A 20,377-nucleotide genomic window follows, 5' to 3' on the forward strand; every position below is an offset into this window, starting at 1 on the left:
ATACAGTCCCACACAAACTCACTCACAAGCTGGCAACACTCGGCCTGCGCCCCATCCTATATGACTAGCTACTGGACGTTTTGACTGGTAGGGCCCAGTCCGACGACACTGCAGTGATCGGTCGCATCACTGGAGGGGATGAAGCGGCTTACAGGAGAGAGGTGGCCGGTCTGGTGTCATGGTGTGAGGACAACAAAATAGATGATAGTAGACACGAGGAAGAAGGGGAGGCATCACCAGCCGCAGTTTATCCGGGGCCTTGAAGTGGAGAGGGTGAGCAGCTTTAGATACCTGGGCGTCTACATCTCTGAGGACCTCACCTGGACACTGAACACCACACAGGTGGTCAAGAAGGCTCAGCAGCAGCTGTATTTCCTGAGGAGGCTGAGGAAATTTGGTATGTCGGCCAAGATCCTCAGCAAGTTCTACAGCTGCATTGTGGAGAGCACACTGACCAGCTGCATCACTGCAGCAAACGCCTGCAGAGAGTAATAACAGCTGCTGAGAAGATCATCAGGACTCTGCTGCCCTCTCTGCAGAGCATCTACCATCACAGAGTCCAGAGGAGAGCTGCCTCCATCCTCAAAGACCCCACACACCCCCAACACGGACTGTTCACACTTCTGCCATCGGGACGAAGGTTTAGAAGTGTGAAATCCAGAACATCCCGACTCAACTCCTTCTTCCCCACTGCTGTCAGACTCTTGAACAGCTGAACTATTTTAACAGTAATAATTTTGCACATCAGGTCATCTTACATATTAAACCAGCATTAAGCTCAAAGCTCTTTTGCACACCAATCTATTTAACACTTCAGTTTTTGTCTCCATTTATTTATTTATACTATTTGCATTTTATCTGTTCCAATTTTATTTGCACATATTAACCAGCATCTGTGTGTGGACAGCAGAGAAAGAATTTCATTGCACAGAGAAATGCTTTTCTTTGTCCTCATGACAATAAACTTTTTGAATCTTTGAAAGACAAAAACTAACAAATATAACAAATTCAAATGAAAAAAAGAATCTTCTTTTAAGTTTAGGATCCTAAGTGATTTGAAATATTTCTTGGCTTTGCTTCACAGACCTTTTTCTATTTAAAGTCTGAAGTAATGATCTGTGTGGTCTGTTTCAGGGTGTTTGGTTTCCCCGTCCACTACACCGACGTGTCCAACATGAGTCGTCTGGCCAGACAAAGGCTTCTGGGGCGTTCGTGGAGCGTCCCTGTCATCAGGCACCTTTTTGCTCCTCTGAAGGAGTATTTTGCCTGCAACTAGTTACACACACCAACTCCCTCCCACGTACAGACACACACATATAAACAGAAACAGACACTGATAACCATACACAGTGTACAGTCAGTACATGAAGGTTGGCTGACGCAAAATGAAACAGATGACCGGACATAGACACACAAACACTCACATACACACTCTGTAAAGGACTGCTTCCTGAGATCCCTTGTAGACCACTGGCTGACCTTAGTCCCCTGGTGCTACCGTGCTACCACACACACATACACACACACACACACACACACACACACACACACACACACACACACACACACACACACACACACACAGGTACAGTTTTCTGTCATACACAAACTTCCTGTCCGACCTTGAAACTGATGTCTTCTGGCTTTACTGTGTCGTATCAGCTGGAGTTCAAACCTCCAGGGGGCGCCAAACTAACACAGATGCCCTGCCTTTTTTCTGTCTTTAAGATCTCTATGAATACGTACAAACAGACCAATGAGTCCCGCAACACTTTACTGTATTCATGTGTTGTGAAAACAGAAAGACACACAAACACACGTAACATTCGTGGTGCTGGTCAGGCAGTGATACAATCGAAATGGTGCCACTTTAATACAACACTTTTACAGATTTTGGTGCTCTTGGAGACTGAATGGTCTCTGCTTGTTTCAGTCGCTGCAGTTTTGAGTTCAAATAGACGAGCAGGTGGAGGCAACAGCAGGCAAAACAGGTAGCTGTGAGGTTTAAGGATTGAATGAGGGTGCAGGAGAGTGTCCAAAAGGAAGATAACGCAGCTTAGATTTCTTGATGCATGCTCCAGGTAAGGAAATCCCAAAAAGTTGATTCTGGACATAGCGCTTTCAATGGGAGGAACGTTTCGCTCGAGTGAACAGCGGAAGTGGAAGAACATTGTACCAAAAAGGCTTCAGTAAAGCTGGGAAGACACCTAAAGGAAGCTCCAGGCAATCCTGGAAAGAAGGACAACTGCTACCTAAGCAAAAATGTTTATTGATCTTTTTTTTTTTCAGGAGTAATAGAACAGCTGAGACGTATTTTCTGTAAACACCACGTCTCGGTAGCTTTCAAACCCTAAAACACCCAGCACCAAAAATTGCTCCCCCCAAAGGATCAGGTCCCCCAGCACAAACAGAGTAATATAGTTCACGCTGTTAAGTGCCAGAAGGATTGCCACGATTCATACATTGGGGAAATCAAACAACCTCTGGCTAAGCGGATGGCATCTCTGAATTGAGGAGGACGCCTAAGAGTTCATCTTTTCACTTTCATGCTGTGATTGCAGTCATTCCCCAACTCTCTGTGAATGGTATGGCAATTTGCATGTTTATGATCATGAAACTGACCTCACAGTCCATTGTTACTCACTGGTGCTAGTTTTAGTCATTATGCAAAGGTACTGTTTATAAGGTTGGGGAAACCTGCAGTCAGGTGAGACTGAGGAAGTCACTGAAAATGCTACGTCCAGATGAACAGAATCAACTTTTTGGGACCAGCTCAGATTAATATATAGATCGTTTTTCTTAGTGTGACTACAGCTTAATAAGACTATAACCTTTAAATGTTTCTTAAAGGAGGAGGATGCTCTTGTGCTACAAATAATCCTTGCAGATGAATTTATACCTCAGTGCAAAGAAAAGAAAGAAAAAGAGATCCACTTTTATCTAAAGCAAAATGAAATAATAAAATAAAACAGAATTTTATTGGGATGCAGCTGTGGTTTGAGGAGTTTATTTTACTTGTTAATGTTTGATTTTTGTATTTTTCAGTAGTTTCTTGTGTCTCCAGGGTGGACTTACTATTATCACTTTAGTTTCAGTGTTAGTTTTACTTCTCCTTATTATGAAATGTATGGTAGTTTTTATCATGATGGAATAATACAATACAACAAAACAAACACAGAGATGAAGACATCCTGGTGTCCTCAACCTGGTTGACAAATTGACTAAAACCGAAGACAGTTGCTGTATAGTTTAATATTTTATATAGTTTTGTAAGTGTTTTGGTTAGTTTTCGTTTTATTTCAGTGAACTAATTTGTGGTTTAGTTTCAGTTAACTTTAACAGCCTTATTATAAGATCAAAATGCTGACATATATAAAAGCAAAAAACCTTCTGAATGTAAACAAAAGTTATGAAATTTAAAACTAGTACAGTAGAAACATCCTTGCTGCTGTCTGCATCCTCAGTATTTAGAGTGCCCTCTAGTGGGAGACAACCATACTTCATACTGCAAATGTACTCTATACACCGTATATAAAACACAAGCTACTTCTACTTTCCTCACAACAAGCAAACCATCTCTGTACTGTACTGATTACTTCCTGGTGGTTTTCAGACACTAGGTTCACGAATGCTTTTAATAATGAAAATATTTCCTCGTGTTTCACTTACGCTGGGATGACAACTGTTAAATGACTTTGGTGCTCATTTTCAATGTAATATTACTCTGATGTCACTCAGCTGATGATCATCAGGAACAAGTAGATGTCATCATATTATACCAAAGTTTGCCTCGTTAACATTATTGAAGGCAGAAGACGACGTTCATTGGATGTTAGGTTGATAGATTTGAAGTTAAATTCAAGTAATCTCAAATTTAACTTGATTATCTTTTGACTTCCTCTATTTCTTCAAGGTATTGTTTAGGGCTAATGGGAAATTTCTGTAAAATGTTATGCTAACAACTCTCCAGCATCATAAATTCCAAACATTAAGTAATGTGCAAAATAATTTAGTGTTTGAGTGGATTTGAGATCATGAAATGCAAATATATTTATTGTTTAGGACGTGGCACAGTGTCCTCCAAATGTGTACTAACTGCACTAACTCCAATGCTTTTGTTGTCTGTTTTTGAACTGGCATTTGAACATAAGATCCAAATACTGCCAAGATACCAAAGTAGAAACTGGATTTAGCTTTTGTTTCATTCTATTCATATTTTATTTTTTATATGTACAGTGAACTCAAATGTATACTAACAGTATTCCGAGTTTCATATGAAAATCTCACCTCAAAATAGAAGTGAACAGTTTTAATCAAACTTTTTTTTCCCTTTAAATTCACATCAACTTAGCAGAAGAAGGTCTTTTGACAATTCCTTAAATGTGTTAGAGAGAAATCAGCCGTTGGTGAAGTAGGACCGTGTAATACCACTTTGTACCACAAGATAGCACATCAGGTTTATGTATTATTACTTAGGCTGGCAGTCTGGCAAATGAAAGGAGTAAATGAATGAAAGGCCTCTTGAGGAATAAAAGCAAATATCAGAGGGTAAAACCATATCAACAGAGCCACATGGAAAACACTGCCCCCTGATGGTGAAGGATTTAGTTAAAAGCTGCAAACAGCTGCAAAAAGCTCCTTTAAAGAGAAAGCCCCTCGAGGCATTTATTTGGACAGTTTTGAAATACTATCTAAATTAGCTTTAATTTCAAAGGTCACTGGGACATAAGAAACAGAAATAAGAAAAAGAAAGAAGGTATTTTTCCCCTGGAAGTTAAACTTCTATCAACATAGCAAAATTCCCAGGATCTCAGTTCAGGATGTCTGTGTCTCTGTTTATGTGCTTTCAATCTCCAACTCCAACCATAGGGAATATAAAGGACAGGATTTTATCCATCAACTTAAAATAACCAGTAGTCTTTTCTTGCATTGCCCCCTGCTGGTCATTCAAAAAAAAATCCAGGTTTAAGGCACTTCTGTCTTTTACAGAATGAGGTTAAACTCATTCTGCAGGATTATTTCTGCCTGCAGAGCACCATCGCCTCCGAGAAGCATTAACCTAAAACATTGGTGGTTAGAAGTAGAAGACATTCAGCATCCTCTTCTCAGCAGCATTTTACGCTCCCTCCTCTTACAATGCAGCTTCTTTCTGTGCCTCAGCTCCACTGTCAGTTAAGTGACTAGTCTGCCATCCCCCTGGCACTCATTCTCCCCCTGTGCTTCACAGGGATCCAAAACGTCCTACAGTCACCGTTCTGCGTCGGCTGAAAGCAGAGGCCGACTTTACTCTGTGGACAATATGCTGGCTTTCTACTTCCTGTGACTGAAACAGATAGCCCTGTATAAATAAAAAGAAGCTTCCTTATGTAACACAGGTTCAGCTGTGTGAGCCTTCTTGGGTGTTTCATCTGCCTTTCACCCAATGCATGCTGGGATGAACTCAGCTGCTCTGTGAAGAGGAAATGTCATCCAGTGTGGTGGCTGTATTTATTACACACACACACACACACACACACACACACACACACACATGAGAAACAAGTTCATATGTATGTAATATTTAGACAGGGCTGCCTTTAGAGAAAACACTTCAGTCTGGTGCTTTTGGTCCTCGGACGACCATCTTTTCCAGGAAGCCTTCTGATCCTCAGACCTTCCTCAGATACCAGCTAACAACTGGACACATGCAGTCTATGCCGTCTCACACACACAAACACACACACAGACCTTCACACAAACATGCACAACCTCTCATAGCCACAGTAAGCCAGCAGGTTCAAAGATTTTGTTCCATCGTGTTTACTCTCCGTTTCTACAACCAACCTTCAGGTGCTTTTTAAACTCTGCTCTTTTTTACAGTGCTCTTCCTGCAGGTCTCACACACACTCACACTCTCATTTGCTGGAAACAACCTTCACGCTTCTCCTTTCGCTACAGAACACCCAACACCGCTACACTCACACATGCATACACACTGTGTTCTTGCCGGCCGCCTGTCCGCCATCAGGCTTTCCGCAGCGCTGCTGGCTGTGACATCATCATGGCCCACGACGCTTGGTGCTCCCAAATCCTGCCCACCCTTACCCTAATCTCTCCCTCACTCCAATAACCCCACCTCGCCCTGCCCTGCCCCTCTCCAGGTGCTGCATGTCAGTCAGTCAGTGTAATCTCCGATTCCATGTTAGATTAGGGAGTAACGATAATAATAATATGGTAATAATAATTACAGTAATAATCTGTTATTGTGTGTGTGTACTGTTCCAGGTTGGTGCTCAGTTCAGTTCAGTCTCAGCCTAGAGTGGAGAGAGAGAGGCTAGAGAAAGCATATATTACAGTTAGTATAGTGACTTGTTCTATTTTAAATCGTTGAAGCTATGAGCCGCGCGATGCTCTCAAACAGAGACGGGTTGAGTTAAAGCTGTCTGTAAAAGCTGAATTTCCACTGGCACAAGGCAGTTCCCAGTCTGGAGGTCCTGAGACTTAAGAAACGTATTAATAAAATACATGAGCTTCACAGAATTTTATCATTTCAGATTTATTTAAGGCCGTGTGCAGATCTGATCCATGCCAAAACATTTAAATCAAATTTAATAACTTAGTTCCTAAAGTTTTGGTCAACCGGAAATCTGAGCTTCTTCAGAAGCTGTTAAACAGTTAAATAACTTCACAACTTTTAGATGGGGATATTTATATCTAGATGTATATACACGCCAAAGTAGCCATAATATTAAAGTACCTGCCTAATATTGTATAGGCCCCCCTCAATCTGGGAAGTTTAGAGGCCACATCCAAACATCAGGCTGCTTGTTGCGTTCCTCGAGCCATATTTGTGGTGTGCTGAGGGAGACCACTGCCATTGGGGAGTGCCCTTGCCATAAAATGTGTGAGCTTGACATGTAAGCCATTGCTTGGTGGGCGTTTTGTGACAAAGTGACACCTGACTGTACGCCAGGATCCAAATTTCTCAGCAGAGCATCGCATTAAAAGCGTGATCACTCACTGCAGCTGCCAGTGGCTTAAGTCTTGGGGCTCACCGGCGTTTGTTATATTTGCTCTGGAGGCTGCTGGTTCAGCACAGGCATGACGATTTTCAGCCTGTTTACAGTTTCCAGCTGTTTATTTTCCTTTTCTCCAACACGTCTCTGTGTGAGAGCTCCATGGGGGGGAAAAGTGTGAGGAAAGGAGCTGACGTTTTTAAGTGATGGGTGATACGGTGATGATGTTTCTGTTCGCCTATCGACAGCTTTTAGGCTGAGTGATGCGCTGTTTTAAACACTGATACACTTTCAAACACACACATACATACACAGACAAACACACACTGCTATGACACAGTGACACAGAGCAACCGACGCTCACACGCAGAGATACATGCACAACACCTACAAATACAATGCTGTGGCGCATGCAGACACTCATCTCATGGACTAAATGTAAGATGAGCTTTTAGGAAAAGGAGGACCTGTTGGTGTTTCAAAAGGTGCTAAAATTTTATCTGAAAACAAGAAAAATTTATTGTTAGGAGTATAAATCAAGTTTGTCTTTACATTTACTGTATTTATGTTTGCGGTAGTGAAGAAAGGCACTATTATTATTTTACTCTTGTATGAATATGAACTAATTAAAAAGGCATTTTAACTTTGTACTTGAACAGTGTAAGAAATGAACCGTGAATAAACAAGAACTGTTTATTGTGACTATCTGCTTAGTGTGTCTACCTATGTGGCATTTGGGGGTGCTATGTCTTAAAAATCTAGATGTAAAACTACAGAATATGTTCTGGATTTTCATGGCCAAAACTGCCCTGTAATTATAAAATATAAAGTTTTCATTAATTCACAGAAAATGTGCTTTGTTCTGTGAAACCACACAACAAACAAACAAACATACATTTCTTTAGCAGATAATGAAAAAACAGGAACTTTCTGTTGTTTATCTTGTTTACTTTGGTGTAGCATAAATGACAATTACATTTTCCAAAGCTGTCCAGTGGGCTCGATTGCTCGGCCGATTCTGGTCACCGGGGCCTACGTTTGACATCCCTGGTCTAGCAGCTTATTTTACTTCTCTGATGTCAGTTTTCCACATCGAATCAAACCAAAACTGCTGACCACATTTTTCTCATCACATGTTGGAGAGGAAACCCTCAAGAATGAGTCTGCAAATTAATCACACTGGTCCACAGCCAAAAGGTTTGTGAAATTATAAAATATTTTCCCAGTTTTGGGTCTGAAAGTGAAGAATCTGCAAGTACTCCTCCAGAATGATAAACATAACCTACAACAAAGTAGCTTAAAGAGAAAAGCTCAAAACAAATTAGACCAACAAAAGATAAAAGGGAAAGTAACTCAGTTGAATCTAAAAAGTGAGGTAAAATAAAATCTGATAGAATACTATATGTAAAGCATATAAAAATCTATGTAAAAATAGAAATGGCTCTCTAGTTTCAATAAAGTGAACGATTACTTCAAATGTTATGAACAGATTAGTGGGAAATCTGTTGATCTGGATCCATTTACTATTTTTCTTCACATCTATCTGCACAACTAACGCTGGCTATTATTTACAGTTTTGTTATAATGACAACAACCAAAAAATTCCCATAAATAAATAACAGCAAAGAGCTTAATGAAATATAAAGAACACACATTATTGACTGGAAAGGTCTCGTGAACCACAAGTATTTTTGTTCTGTGTTGGGGGGTTTTTTGGGGGGGGTTTTTTTTGGTTTTTTTTGGGGGGGGGGGGGGGGGGGGGGTTTCTCCCAAACTAGAGCCCCAATAATCATTAAAGTACAGATATCACTTACATGAATACTATGAGGTATTAAAGTTCACTATTAATTATCACATGAGCCAATTTGGACATAATTTTGTGCTTTGGAAAGACTTGTGAATGCCTGACCTGTGAATCAGCTGTTTTTTTTTCCTGCAGGTTGATATTGCAGGTGTATTCAGTATATATGTGCAGGTCACAGGCTTGTGGTTCGACTGCTGTTAATTAATTCTTCTGAATTCCCACCACAGCGGCTGCAGCCAGCCAAGCTGCCAAAGAGGGCATCCCTGTCTCCACACTGTGGCACTTCAGCTCCATATTGTTGCATTCAAGTGCTCAAAGTAACCTCTCAACGCTGTAACTGCCCCGTTCGAGTGCACTGGGTCAAAAGCAACAATCACACAAAAAGCCCGTGTGGGCCAGCGTTTATCTTTTCAGAGATCATGTCTAAAGATTAAGCAGCAGAAGATAAATAAATCAAAGGTAAAATGTATTTCTGCTATTATTTTGTTAATATATAGTCAACATTTCAGAAATATAATCAACGAAAGCAAATTTAAACTCATGTTGCAACTAAAGTGGCCTAAGATAGTAATAATAGTCAATGCTTCGCTCAAATCCCCCCCCCCCCCACAAAAAAAAAAGATAAAATAAAATCGGATGCTAATCGTTACATTTCTGACCGCAAGTGAAGGTATCACGACTACAGCAGCAGAAGGCACGCCCCTTTCCCAAGAGGAAGAGGAAACGCCTTCCACAGACTAAACTCCCCTCCCATTGGTCGGTTTTCCGGTTTCTCTCATTCGAACGGCCCCTGATTGGCTGCTGCCGGACGGTCGCCGAAGAAGCGTCTGCTGCTCGCGTTGTGCCAGCTGTCCTCGCGCACTCGGCCAGTGCTGGGCATCGGAGACAGGCTCCTGCTGAGTAGGATCACGGAATCTGCGAACCGGGTAAGAAGACAGAAAATCCCACAAATGAGAGGACGTCAGGCTGTAGAGCTGTTGACCAATCGGTAGATTTTATCACCTATATCATAATTAGAGGCGTTAAAATCCCTCTTTATGCCATTTACATTGGTAACGGCATGGTTATAACGAACATGAATCAGTCTCTGTAAACGAAAATTAGGCAAATTTGGCAGATTTTCTATATTTTGTTACATTTTTGCAAATCAGTGACGTGTTTCTGCGTCTAAATTAAAATGTGAATGAATTAACTCAACGTTTTTCCTTCCAGTAAATGAATGAAAAAACATTAGTTTCGCTTAAATGCGGTGAAAAAATGGAAAATTGGCGGTGATGTCGTGAAAATGGCATCGTGTGGTTTGGGGCGATGAAATATGGGTGAGATGTGAGTGTGTGTGTGTGTGTGTGTGTGTGTGTGTGTGTGTGTGTGTGTGTGTGTGTGTGTGTGTGTGGCGTGCCATCAGTGCTGCAAGGCTGTGTGTTTGTTATGTAAGTCCCTTTTAGGTTATTCTCCCTTTTCCCAAATTTATTGAGTCACGGTAATGATGATGATGATGATGATGATAATGAAGGGGTCTGTCTGTAGCCGTGGACACTCGCTTGTATGCACGATGTGTGAGCGTGCATGTGCGTGTGCTTGGAGTCCTTGGTGTGTGTGTGGCTGGGTACAAAACGCGAACAGGTGATTTAAAATCCAGGTTGTGCACATTATTTGGTTGGAGGGTATTCCTGGGTGCTGCAAATCCTTCAGGTACACCACATTGATCTGAATAAATCAGAGGGCGTCCTGATTAGATGATGTAACTGCTGCCCTACACATGGTCTGTTTCCATTAGGAATGCAATGGTTGTCTTCTAGTGTGTAACGTGTTAATTAGGGTGGTGGTGTAGCCTTGCCTCAGCTAGGTTTCTGAGTTTGCATGTTCTCCCGGTGTATATAACAGCCCTGTTTTCATGTAGTGGTTTACTTTTCTCTTATTGTGTATGCAGGCAGACTTATACAAACGTCACGCCTACAGGGCTGATATGAAGATGCCAACAGTGATTTATGTACCAGATGGTAAACATCCCTTTTAATGCTCTAATTTTGGGTATTCCTAACATGTAAGGGATTTCCTTGGAGGTTGCTGCTTGGTTCTTATAGGCCCTTACAGTCAGAGCTGTTGGTGTAGTCTTTGGGTTTCGGCTGGTCATGCATTTTCTAATTTTTGTATCCTTGATTGAGGCACAAATGTGCAATTCTGTCAGTTTTTACCACCATTTCAATGTGCAGGAGCTCAAAGTTTCCCACATTAGAGAGGACGATGCTTTAGATGCTTGCAAAGCTGCAAAACTAAACAGCTTCTTCTCTCTGCTTTGTCTGAGTGGCGACACCTATTGTTCAGGATGCTGATCAGTAGAGTGCAGCAAGCACCCCACCCTCTCCTTTGGTGTAACTGGTGATAAGGAGGTGATGATGTCCTTTCGCAGCAACTGAACCTGATCACTTCATTGTCTAGTGGTCAGGTTTCCCGGTTTTCACCCAGGGTTTGACTCCACGTATAGCAACTTGCATATAAGGACAGACATTTCAGGAAGAGGAAGTAAGGAGCAGCTTTATCTAATAATGGCCCTGTTGCACCTCCCACCTGATGAATGATGGTGTTGCCACTGCTAATTATGCACTTTCATAACCTGCTGTTGCTAGTTTGAAAATATGTTTACTGCCACTTTAATGACAATACCAAAGCTCAGAGATTCACAGTTTATACTGTTGCAACAGTTTTCAAAAGACTAAGCCATTTCTTTTACCTCCAGTTTTGACTTCTTCTCCTGCTATACCAGCTCTGATGTGAGGTATTGTCTGAGTCGCTGCACGATTCAGGAGAATACTGCAGCTAGTACCTGTGCAGAGGTCACTCAGAGATTCTCAGGTTATACAGAGGAAGAAGCTTGAAAAACTGCATAACTAAACACCTTCTGCTCTCTGCTTTGTCTAAGTAGTGACAGCAATATTCAGGATGTTGGTCAGAATTGTGCAAAAAGTACCCGCGACTGGGCAGTGTTGATGTCACTGTGACAACCAATGCAGTGACCAAACTGGTGGCTCTAGCAACAGCTGAATGTCCAAGTAAGTGGCCAACACAAGCAGTCCCATATGTTCTAGTGGATAGGATTCCTGGTTTTCACCCAGGTGGCCTGGATTGACTCCCGGTATAAGAACTTATATTTTATGAACAAACATTTTAATAAGAGGACATAAAGAGCATAGGTTGGTGCATAGGAGTGGAGGAAGGTGCACACAGGTGTACTCCATATTATGCAGAAGGTCTTGATAATCTAAGATCAACTGCAGATGATGTATGGTTTGAGGTGGGACAATGGAAGATGATAAGCTTTTTATTGGGCGGGAACACGATGGAAAGGATTAGAGATGAAGACATCAGAGCGACAGCTCAGGTTAAGTGTTGTGGAGACAAAGTCAGAGAGTGAGGCTGAGATGGTTTGGGCATGTGCAGAGGCAGGGTAGTGGATATACTTGGCAACAGATGCTGAAAAGTGAGTTGCCAGGAAGGTGGAGAGGAAGACCACGGAAAATGTAAACAATTTCACCTTCAAATGAGAAGAGGAAAAACTTGAAGAGTAGGTCAGACCGAAGGTCAAAGGTCAGACAGAAAAAATACTGGCAAAATAAATTTTATGTACAGCTCTTGGCGTTGAGTTTTTTCTAAATGTATAGTGTGATTAGGGGGCGTGTAGAGACAGAGATGCCCCTAATCCTCAGAGTGATGCCCCAGTTACCTTATTGTCTGTTTATCTGTGTGTGATTCAGTAATGCTTATTCATGCATGAACCTGCAGCAGTACACACAATTCTTCTGTGTGTGTGTGTGTGTGTGTGTGTGTGTGTGTGTGTGTGTGTGTGTGTGTGTTTAGTATCTATTCCTATCTTCAAGTGGCTGTAAATTTGCTGCATGTTGGTTGGCTTTTTAAATAGCTCTAGTTTTCACACATGCAAGGTAATCCAGACACACACACACACACACACACACACACACAGAGAGAGAGAGGGAGACAGAGAGAGAGATACTCCTCCATGTGGCAAATATCAAGCAAGAGTCATCAGCTGTCTGGTCCTTTCTTCTCACTTACAGCGCGCACACACACACACACACACACACACACACACACACACACACACACACACACACACACACACACACACACGCCCACAAACAAACACGTGAGCATGTCAGCAGCTACCATGTGAAATGTAACAATTTATAAACATTTTTAAACAACTTTTTTCATCCTTTCAGCCGTTTAAGCCAAGTTTGAACTTATTTAGGAAAATGCTAAGTTTAAATTTTTTTATTGGTTATTAATTATTTTAAAGCTCTCACCACACCATTTTTATCAGTCGATAAGAAAAAAATTAAAAGAATCCAGACGACATTTTATGGAATTTAAAATCAAGACAAACTCCCTGTTTACATATTTTCCATTAAAAAACAGTACATTTCCGTACAAAAGAAAGTAAATCATCATAGCATCTCTCCTCATTTTCATCCCTCCTGCTCATACAACTGCAGTAGAAACACTGGTTTAGCTTTTGTACATTTTTATCCAATAAATAATTTGCTTTCTAAATGGTGCCTCCAGTATAAGAGTTCAGGTTTTATTCATGCTTTGAGGTAGTTGTGTCTTTGTATTACCATCGCGTCGTGAATCTGTGTGCCACGCACAGTCCCAACTCACTCAGCCTGCTGCTCCTCATTTATTATTAATTAAGTCCCCCATTAAAAAAAGTTTGGATGGAGAGGGGAGGAAACTAGGGTGTGTCTCGCTGTGTTAGACTGTGTGCAGCTGATGTTAGTGTTTATCTGTGTGTGTGTGTGTGTGTGTGTGTGTGTGTGTGTGTGTGTGTGTGTGTGTGTGTGTGTGTGTGTGTGTGTGCAGAAGCAGCTGGTCCCAGGGTGCGTGAGAAATGCTGCCTGGTGTGTGTGTGTCTGTTATACCTGCTGTGACACAGCAGAAAGTGAACACACACACACACACATTGAAGATGTCTAAAATAGATGCTTTTTTTCCTTTGAATGCAGTTAGCGAGGAGCATTAGAGACGACCTCAGTTTCTCCTGACGATTAGGGCTGCTCAATTAATCGAATTTTAATCACGATTACGATCTGGGCTTTCAACGATCATTAAAAATGACTGAGCCGATTATTAGCCCCTCCCTCATTTATCCGCGACACCTTAAAGGCCGGTCTGTGAAAATATTGTCGGGCATAAACCTGTCCGTGGCGCAAAAAAGGTTGGAGACCGCTGATTAAGAGGACCCGAGGGAAGCTCGGAAAGCTAAGCAGAAGTTATTTGGAGAGGAGAGTGACTGCCGTTGGTTGAAAAGAGAGGTAAAAAAAACTTCAGTGGTGTTGCACACCATTTTATATTATTTTTTAAAGTCATTGTTAACCCTTTAAAGCCGGTCAGAGCAGCACGCTCCGTTTTGTGTAACTATTTTTAAATCCCTGTAGAACCTGGACCGTGTAAGCCAGCGCAATAATTTGTTTTGCATATGAAACCGGAGGAGTTGTACTTACATCTTATGCCATCAGCTTGTCCTCGGTCACGGTTTCCTTCCACATATAGCTTTGCAAAAATTGCATAAAAAGCGCTTGCAGGAACAAAAACATAATATTCCAGAAACACGCTTTGCCGATCCGATCAGCTGTTCGTAACACTTCCCACAGTGAAACAGGCGTCAGCGCGAACTATCACATGTCCGCCATTTCCTGGCCGAAACCGGAAGTGACGTCATTTTCGCGGAAATGTAGTTTTTTTACTTGTAGGCCTTAAAGGCCTATACTGGTCATGTTAGACTTTTCTGAATAGTTTCTGGGATGCTTAGAACTCGAATTGCACTGCTGGAAATAGTTTATTTTGATGCACCTGCTGTTTTCTTTGAAAATTTGCATCATAGGATTGTTTTTTTGTTTTTCCTGCAGTATATAAAAATTGGTGTATCTCCAAAATAAAACTATGAACACACTCAAAATAAGTTTCCTGTTGTTGTAAACTATTTTTTGCAACTTTTTTGTATTTAAAGTTTTGAGGGATAAACCTCTTAAATTTCTCCAAGTAGAAATATATGTAAAAAAACAAAACAAAAACGATTTTCAATTTTTTTTTGTAGTTTATTGCACTTTTTTGCAATTAATGTAGTTACTATGGACTTAATGCATACATATTATTAAAATATGGGCTATAACAGTTGTATAGCAACTTGAAATGCTCCCATAAATGGCACTACAACATGTAAAAAAATAATATAAGCTCTGGCGGACTTGGTTCTATAGTAGGTCTTAAAGGGTTAAATAAATATCGTCAAATAATCGCGATCTCAATTTCAGTGAAAATAATCGTGATTATCATTTTTGCCATAATCGAGCAGCCCTACTGACGATTTTGACTTTCTGTGCACACAAGGCCTGAATTTCAGATCTCCCGTACTGATGTAAAAGCACAAGTCTCGTGTTTCTGTGTGAAATGGAAATCAGCTTTTGAGAGCAGATAGTGTTAAAATGGGCCAGTGGCTGCTTCCCGTCATTACCCCTCACATTGCATCATGTCACATCGCAGCTCCTGACTGTGCTTTAAGTCTCATCTCCTCGATCACCTCATGTTGCATCACATCTCTTCAAGCTGCTTCATGTTCTCCATAAAAGTCTGTTTCATACATAGAAAAACATCCTTTGTGGCAGCACATGGAGCAGATAGGACAGGGCTGGGCAATTTATTTTTTACAAATTATGTCCTCTAAGTCTCTGGGAATTTGGACAGTTATTTAAGTATTATCTAAATTAACTTTAATTTTAATGCTCATCAGGACAGAAATGCCATATACTGACCCCCACCAGAAAAAAAAAGGCTTTTTTCTCTACACAGTGTACTTTAAACATCGGCCCAGAATTTCTCAGGTGTTGCATCCTGACTAAACCTGAAACTAAACCTTTCACAAAATCTATCAGTATTATTATTATTACTATTAGTATTATTATTATAAATCAGGCCAAATATTTAAAGAGTAAAAAAGTTGTTATTCCCATATGTAACATTGTGGTGGACCACTAGAGGGCTCCACTCACACCCAGTGTAGAGGAAGTGTGTTCCTGTGTTTTGTGGCGCGATATGCGCAGTTGATGTTGGAGACGAATAAAGAAGGAGTGAGAACTGAGAGCTGTGTCGTTGATGCTTACCTCCACATTGGTGACCCCTGACTCGAGCATGCAACGGGCCGTAGATAACGCACACTCCGCTATGGATGCATCAGCGGCCGCCGGACCGCCGCCTCCTGTTGCAGCTACGTTCGCTGTGGCGCTGAAACTGCCGGACTTTTGGCTCCATGACCCCCCGTCATGGTTCGTACACGTGGAGGCTCAGTTCGCCCTTCGCGGCATCTCGGCTGACGACACGAAGTATCACCATGTGGTGGCCTCGCTCGACCCGCTGGCCACCCGTCGCGCGATGGCGCTCCTCCGGGACCCACCCGCCCAAGGGAAATACGCCGCCCTCAAAGAGCTGCTTCTTCGGCGCTATGCCCTCTCCGACACCAAACGAGCCGAAAAGCTCCTCAACCTGTCAGGCTTGGGTGGCGGTACCGCGCTTGAGCTCATGGAGAACATGCTATCGTTGCTCAGGCCGGATGACGGTGGTTTCCTCTTCGTGCACCTCTTCCTTCGCCAACTACCGGCCGCCGTGAGAGCTGTCCTCGCGAACTCTCCGCTTCTGCCTGCGAAGGATTATCGCTCCCTGGCTGAAGAAGCGGATCGCATTCTCCTGGCTAGCCGCACTTTCGACGTTCACGCCCTGGCTACGGACACGCCGGCGGCACCTTCCACGCCTCCACCTGCCTCCCCCGGAGCATCCGCCCCCTTGCTGACGGCAGGGATTGCTACACGCCGGCACCGCGGAAAGAGCATCTGTTTCTACCATCAGCGTTTTGGCGACAGAGCGCGTCGCTGCCTGCCGCCTTGCGCTTTCACGGCCCAGGGAAACGGACCCGCCAGCGCGCCGTAGCAGCCGCGACCGCTGGCAATACAGAAAGGCTGCTCTTCATAGAGGACTCGCGCTCCGGGAGACGTTTTCTCGTGGACTCCGGCTCCCAGAAGAGCCTCCTTCCCCCTACCGCTGCCGACGGACTAGCAGCGAACTGTGGGCCGCAGCTCATTGCAGCTAACGGCTCTCCCATCAAAACGTTTGGGGAAAGGTTGGTTTCTCCGGTGTATGTCGGGATCGACTACGCTGCCATGGCCGCCGAGCAACGTGCTGACCCGGACGTCCTTGCCCTTCAGTCAACAAAAACGGGCCTCGTGCTGGAGGACACCCCGGTGTGGGACGGCGGTCCGCGCCTTCTTTGCGACGTTTCCACCGGCCGCCCCCGCCCGGTGGTTCCCCTTTCGTGGCGTCGTCGTGTTTTTGACTCGGTGCATGCCCTCTCTCATCCCGGCGTCCGGGCCTCGGTCAAGCTGGTCAGCGCCAGGTTTGTTTGGCCGGGCCTTCGCAAGACGGTGAAAGAATGGGCGGCGGTTTGTATCCCATGCCAACGCTCGAAAATCCACCGGCACACACAGGCACCCCTCGAGCCTTTCCGTGTCCCGGGTAGGCGTTTCGATCACGTTCATGTGGACCTGGTTGGTCCCTTGCCGCAGTCACAGGGTTTCACGCACCTTTTGACTGTGGTGGACCGCACAACCAGGTGGCCGGCACAACCAGGTGGCCGGAGGCGGTACCCCTGGCGTCCACGACAGCGGCGACGGTGGCCAGGGCATTTTTGTCAACGTGGGTTTCACGTTTCGGCCCCCCTGCTGACATTACCTCGGACAGGGGCCCCCAGTTTGTTTCCGAGCTTTGGTCTGCTATGGCTGACGGCCTGGGAGTCAAGGTCCACCGCACCACAGCAAGCAAGCTAATGGGATGTGCGAACGGTTTCACCGGTCACTTAAGGCCGCGCTCCGTGCTTCCTTGACAAGTGGCGACTGGGTCGAACGTCTTCCGTGGGTTTTGCTGGGTTTGCGTAGCGCGGTTAAAGAAGACCTCGGGGTTTCCCCGGCTGAACTGGTCCTCGGCCAGCCTCTCCGGGTCCCCGGGGAATTCTTACCTGAGAGCCCTCCCCCATGTTTCGATACCTCTTTGTTGCCTTTTCGCCCCCCAAGAAACTCATTTCCTGTTCCTGGTCCTGTGCACCACTGCCTGCCTGACACCTTTGTTCCGAGTTCATTGGACTCTGCTCGTTTCGTTTTCGTCAGGCACGATGCCCATAGGACTCCGCTGCGTCCACCATATGACGGGCCATTCAGGGTTCTTAAACCAGGCAACAAACATTTCGTTTTGGACTTTGGCGGTCGGCAGGAAGTTGTCTCTGTTGGCAGACTTAAGCCTGCACATGTTATGCAAGAGGATCAGGTGGTCCCGGCCAAGGCCCCTCGCCGCGGCCGCCCACCTGCCACCGGGCTGATGGATTCTGTTTTTTTCCCCCAGGAGCGACCCGAAATCAACGGCGTCCGAGTCGTCTTCAGCTTTTTCTGACCGCCAGTGCCAGCCTCGCTCCCGGGCTGGGTTGCCCTCTGTCAGTTCCCCACCCCCCCAGTTCAGCCGCTCCGGCCGTTTGCTTAAGCCCCGGGTCCTGGACTAGTTCTGCTGGGTGTTCGGGGGGGGGCATGTGTGGTGGACCACTAGAGGGCTCCACTCACACCCAGTGTAGAGGAAGTGTGTTCCTGTGTTTTGTGGCGCGATATGCGCAGTTGATGTTGGAGACGAATAAAGAAGGAGTGAGAACTGAGAGCTGTGTCGTTGATGCTTACCTCCACAACATAAAAATAACAAAACCATGAAGTAAAATGGACACTCAGGACCAATTAACAAAATTACACATATATAAATATTTTTTTCTTAGTTTTAAGAATTGAATGTTTATATTTCAGCTGAGCTTTTAGCTTTTTAGTCAAAGTAACACTTTTTGGAACCACTGTTTGAACTATATGGCAGGAATATGGCAGAACTGTATTAATATAGTAAAGTAAGCTATTGTCAGTTAGGGTTGCAGCTAAAGTAGGCTCCATCAACTCTGTTACAGGTCAGATAAAGCAGCCAGCCAGTATTTTTTTTTTTTATATATACTCCATTCCTTGAACCTTTGGTGAACTTACTGTTAATTAAAGGCGTTATTTTCATTTTTGGAAGTTTAATTTCCTCTGTCCTCATATTCCTACAAACACACAAAGCCACACAAAGCCTCCAGTGTCCAATGCAGAAGTCAGCGTTCCCAGTCCCACACCCAGTCCGAGTCTGCAGTCTGTGTGGGTTTGGACTGAGCTGACTAGAAAATAGTGACAACAGCAGCACCAAGTTAAGACATATAGACATCATTGTCTTTTTCTCTGTCAGCTTAACTATTTCTTTTCCTCACCAAGTCATTTTCTGAAGTTTGGGGACTGGTGTTTTGATGGTTTGTCCTTTCCAAAACAGATGGGACACATTGTCGAAAATGTAAATTTAAAAAAAAGAACTGAAGCATCTGTGAATCATCTGAACCCGTGTATTTAATTAGAGGCACCACACTGTCAATAATTTCCTTTTTTAAATTCATATGTTCTGACACATATGAAACGAGCATTTTTAGTATTTTAGAAGTAACTCTTTGAACTACTGTATGGGAAACATTTTTTAAAAATTACAAATATTTTTTCTCAGTGAAAAGTAACATAATACTTGGAAATATTATTGAAGATTCAAAGAATTTGTTTGATGACGTAACGCACCTTTAGCACCAGGTAGCTAATCATATTTCGACTAGTCCAACTTCATTAACCTTCTAAATGTGTCGTTTCCTGTCTTTGTTAATGTCCAGAGTTACTGCAGTGGGGTTTACTTTCGTTTTTTAGAAACACTTCAGTCAGGGATAAATGGTGTAGATGTCATCTAGCCTAATGAATTTCTAAATTCAGTTTTTCATTAATTCCTGAATGTTCAGCTTCCTTGTAACACTCTGACAGCCACATTGATCACATTAGTACTTTATTTGAACCAGCGCTGCCTCACTAAAGGATGGCTAATGATGCCAGACTTAACAAGCCAGTGCCAAGCTCCAGTCTATACATATTACACAATAGGACAGCTCTGTAGTAAAAAAGGGGCCAAGAACCATTTAGTAGCTAAAATCTTGAGCGAAAAAACTATGATAAAAGACGAGGCAGACGTAAAGTTTCTGTGTGAAATACTGCAAAGTATGTGTGTATGTGAGTGTTGACTTTATACCAAGTGGAATTCAAATGATAAATCAGTCTTGATGCTTTAGTATGCCTGTGTGTGTGTGTGTGTGTGTGTGTGTGTGTGTGTGTGTGTGTGTGTGTGTGTGTGTGTGTGTGTGTGTGTGTGTGTGTGTGTGTGTGTGTGTGTGTGTGTGTGTGTGGACGCCTTTCTTCCGCTGAAGGATCTCCAGTTCCCGTCTCCTGGGAAACCACTCTTTTAATCAGGCTGCCAGGGCTTTAGGGCACTGCTTTCCATACCGCACAGCGCTCCACCATCGTGTTTACCACTTTATCTTTCATCTCAGCACAATAAGCTACTTCTACTCTTCTTCTCTTTCTTTGGCCATTGTTGT

At 43.4% G+C, this 20,377-nt stretch overlaps 3 protein-coding genes across 10 annotated transcripts in view; all 3 read left to right on the forward strand.

Annotated features, from left to right (window-relative positions):
* Positions 1–7,697, forward strand: part of LOC308396722 (DNA (cytosine-5)-methyltransferase 3A-like) — a 100,654-nt gene extending 92,957 nt beyond the window's left edge. For all 8 annotated transcript variants that reach the window (XM_080882245.1, XM_080882247.1, XM_080882248.1 and 5 more), the window contains one exon: positions 1,135–7,697. In XM_080882245.1, the coding sequence (XP_080738371.1) occupies positions 1,135–1,276 (142 nt within the window). In that variant the 3' untranslated portion in view covers positions 1,277–7,697. The remainder of the gene's footprint in view (positions 1–1,134) is intronic.
* Positions 7,698–9,624: 1,927 nt separating this feature from the next.
* Positions 9,625–20,377, forward strand: part of LOC308397422 (dihydropyrimidinase-related protein 5-like) — a 32,409-nt gene continuing 21,656 nt past the window's right edge. Inside the window, exon 1 of the mRNA XM_080883340.1 lies at positions 9,625–9,725. The gene's annotated coding sequence lies outside the window, so the exon portion shown is untranslated. The remainder of the gene's footprint in view (positions 9,726–20,377) is intronic.
* LOC308397088 (uncharacterized protein) lies at positions 16,036–18,267 on the forward strand (the record flags this gene model as incomplete). The annotated part of the gene is made up of 2 exons (XM_080882803.1): positions 16,036–16,984; positions 18,256–18,267. The coding sequence occupies one exon, from the start codon at positions 16,036–16,038 to the stop codon at positions 16,792–16,794; it is 759 nt and encodes a 252-aa protein (XP_080738929.1). The 3' UTR covers positions 16,795–16,984; positions 18,256–18,267.

This window comes from Rhamphochromis sp. 'chilingali', assembly GCF_963969265.1.
Source record: "Rhamphochromis sp. 'chilingali' genome assembly, chromosome: 5".
NCBI lineage: Eukaryota > Metazoa > Chordata > Actinopteri > Cichliformes > Cichlidae > Rhamphochromis > Rhamphochromis sp. 'chilingali'.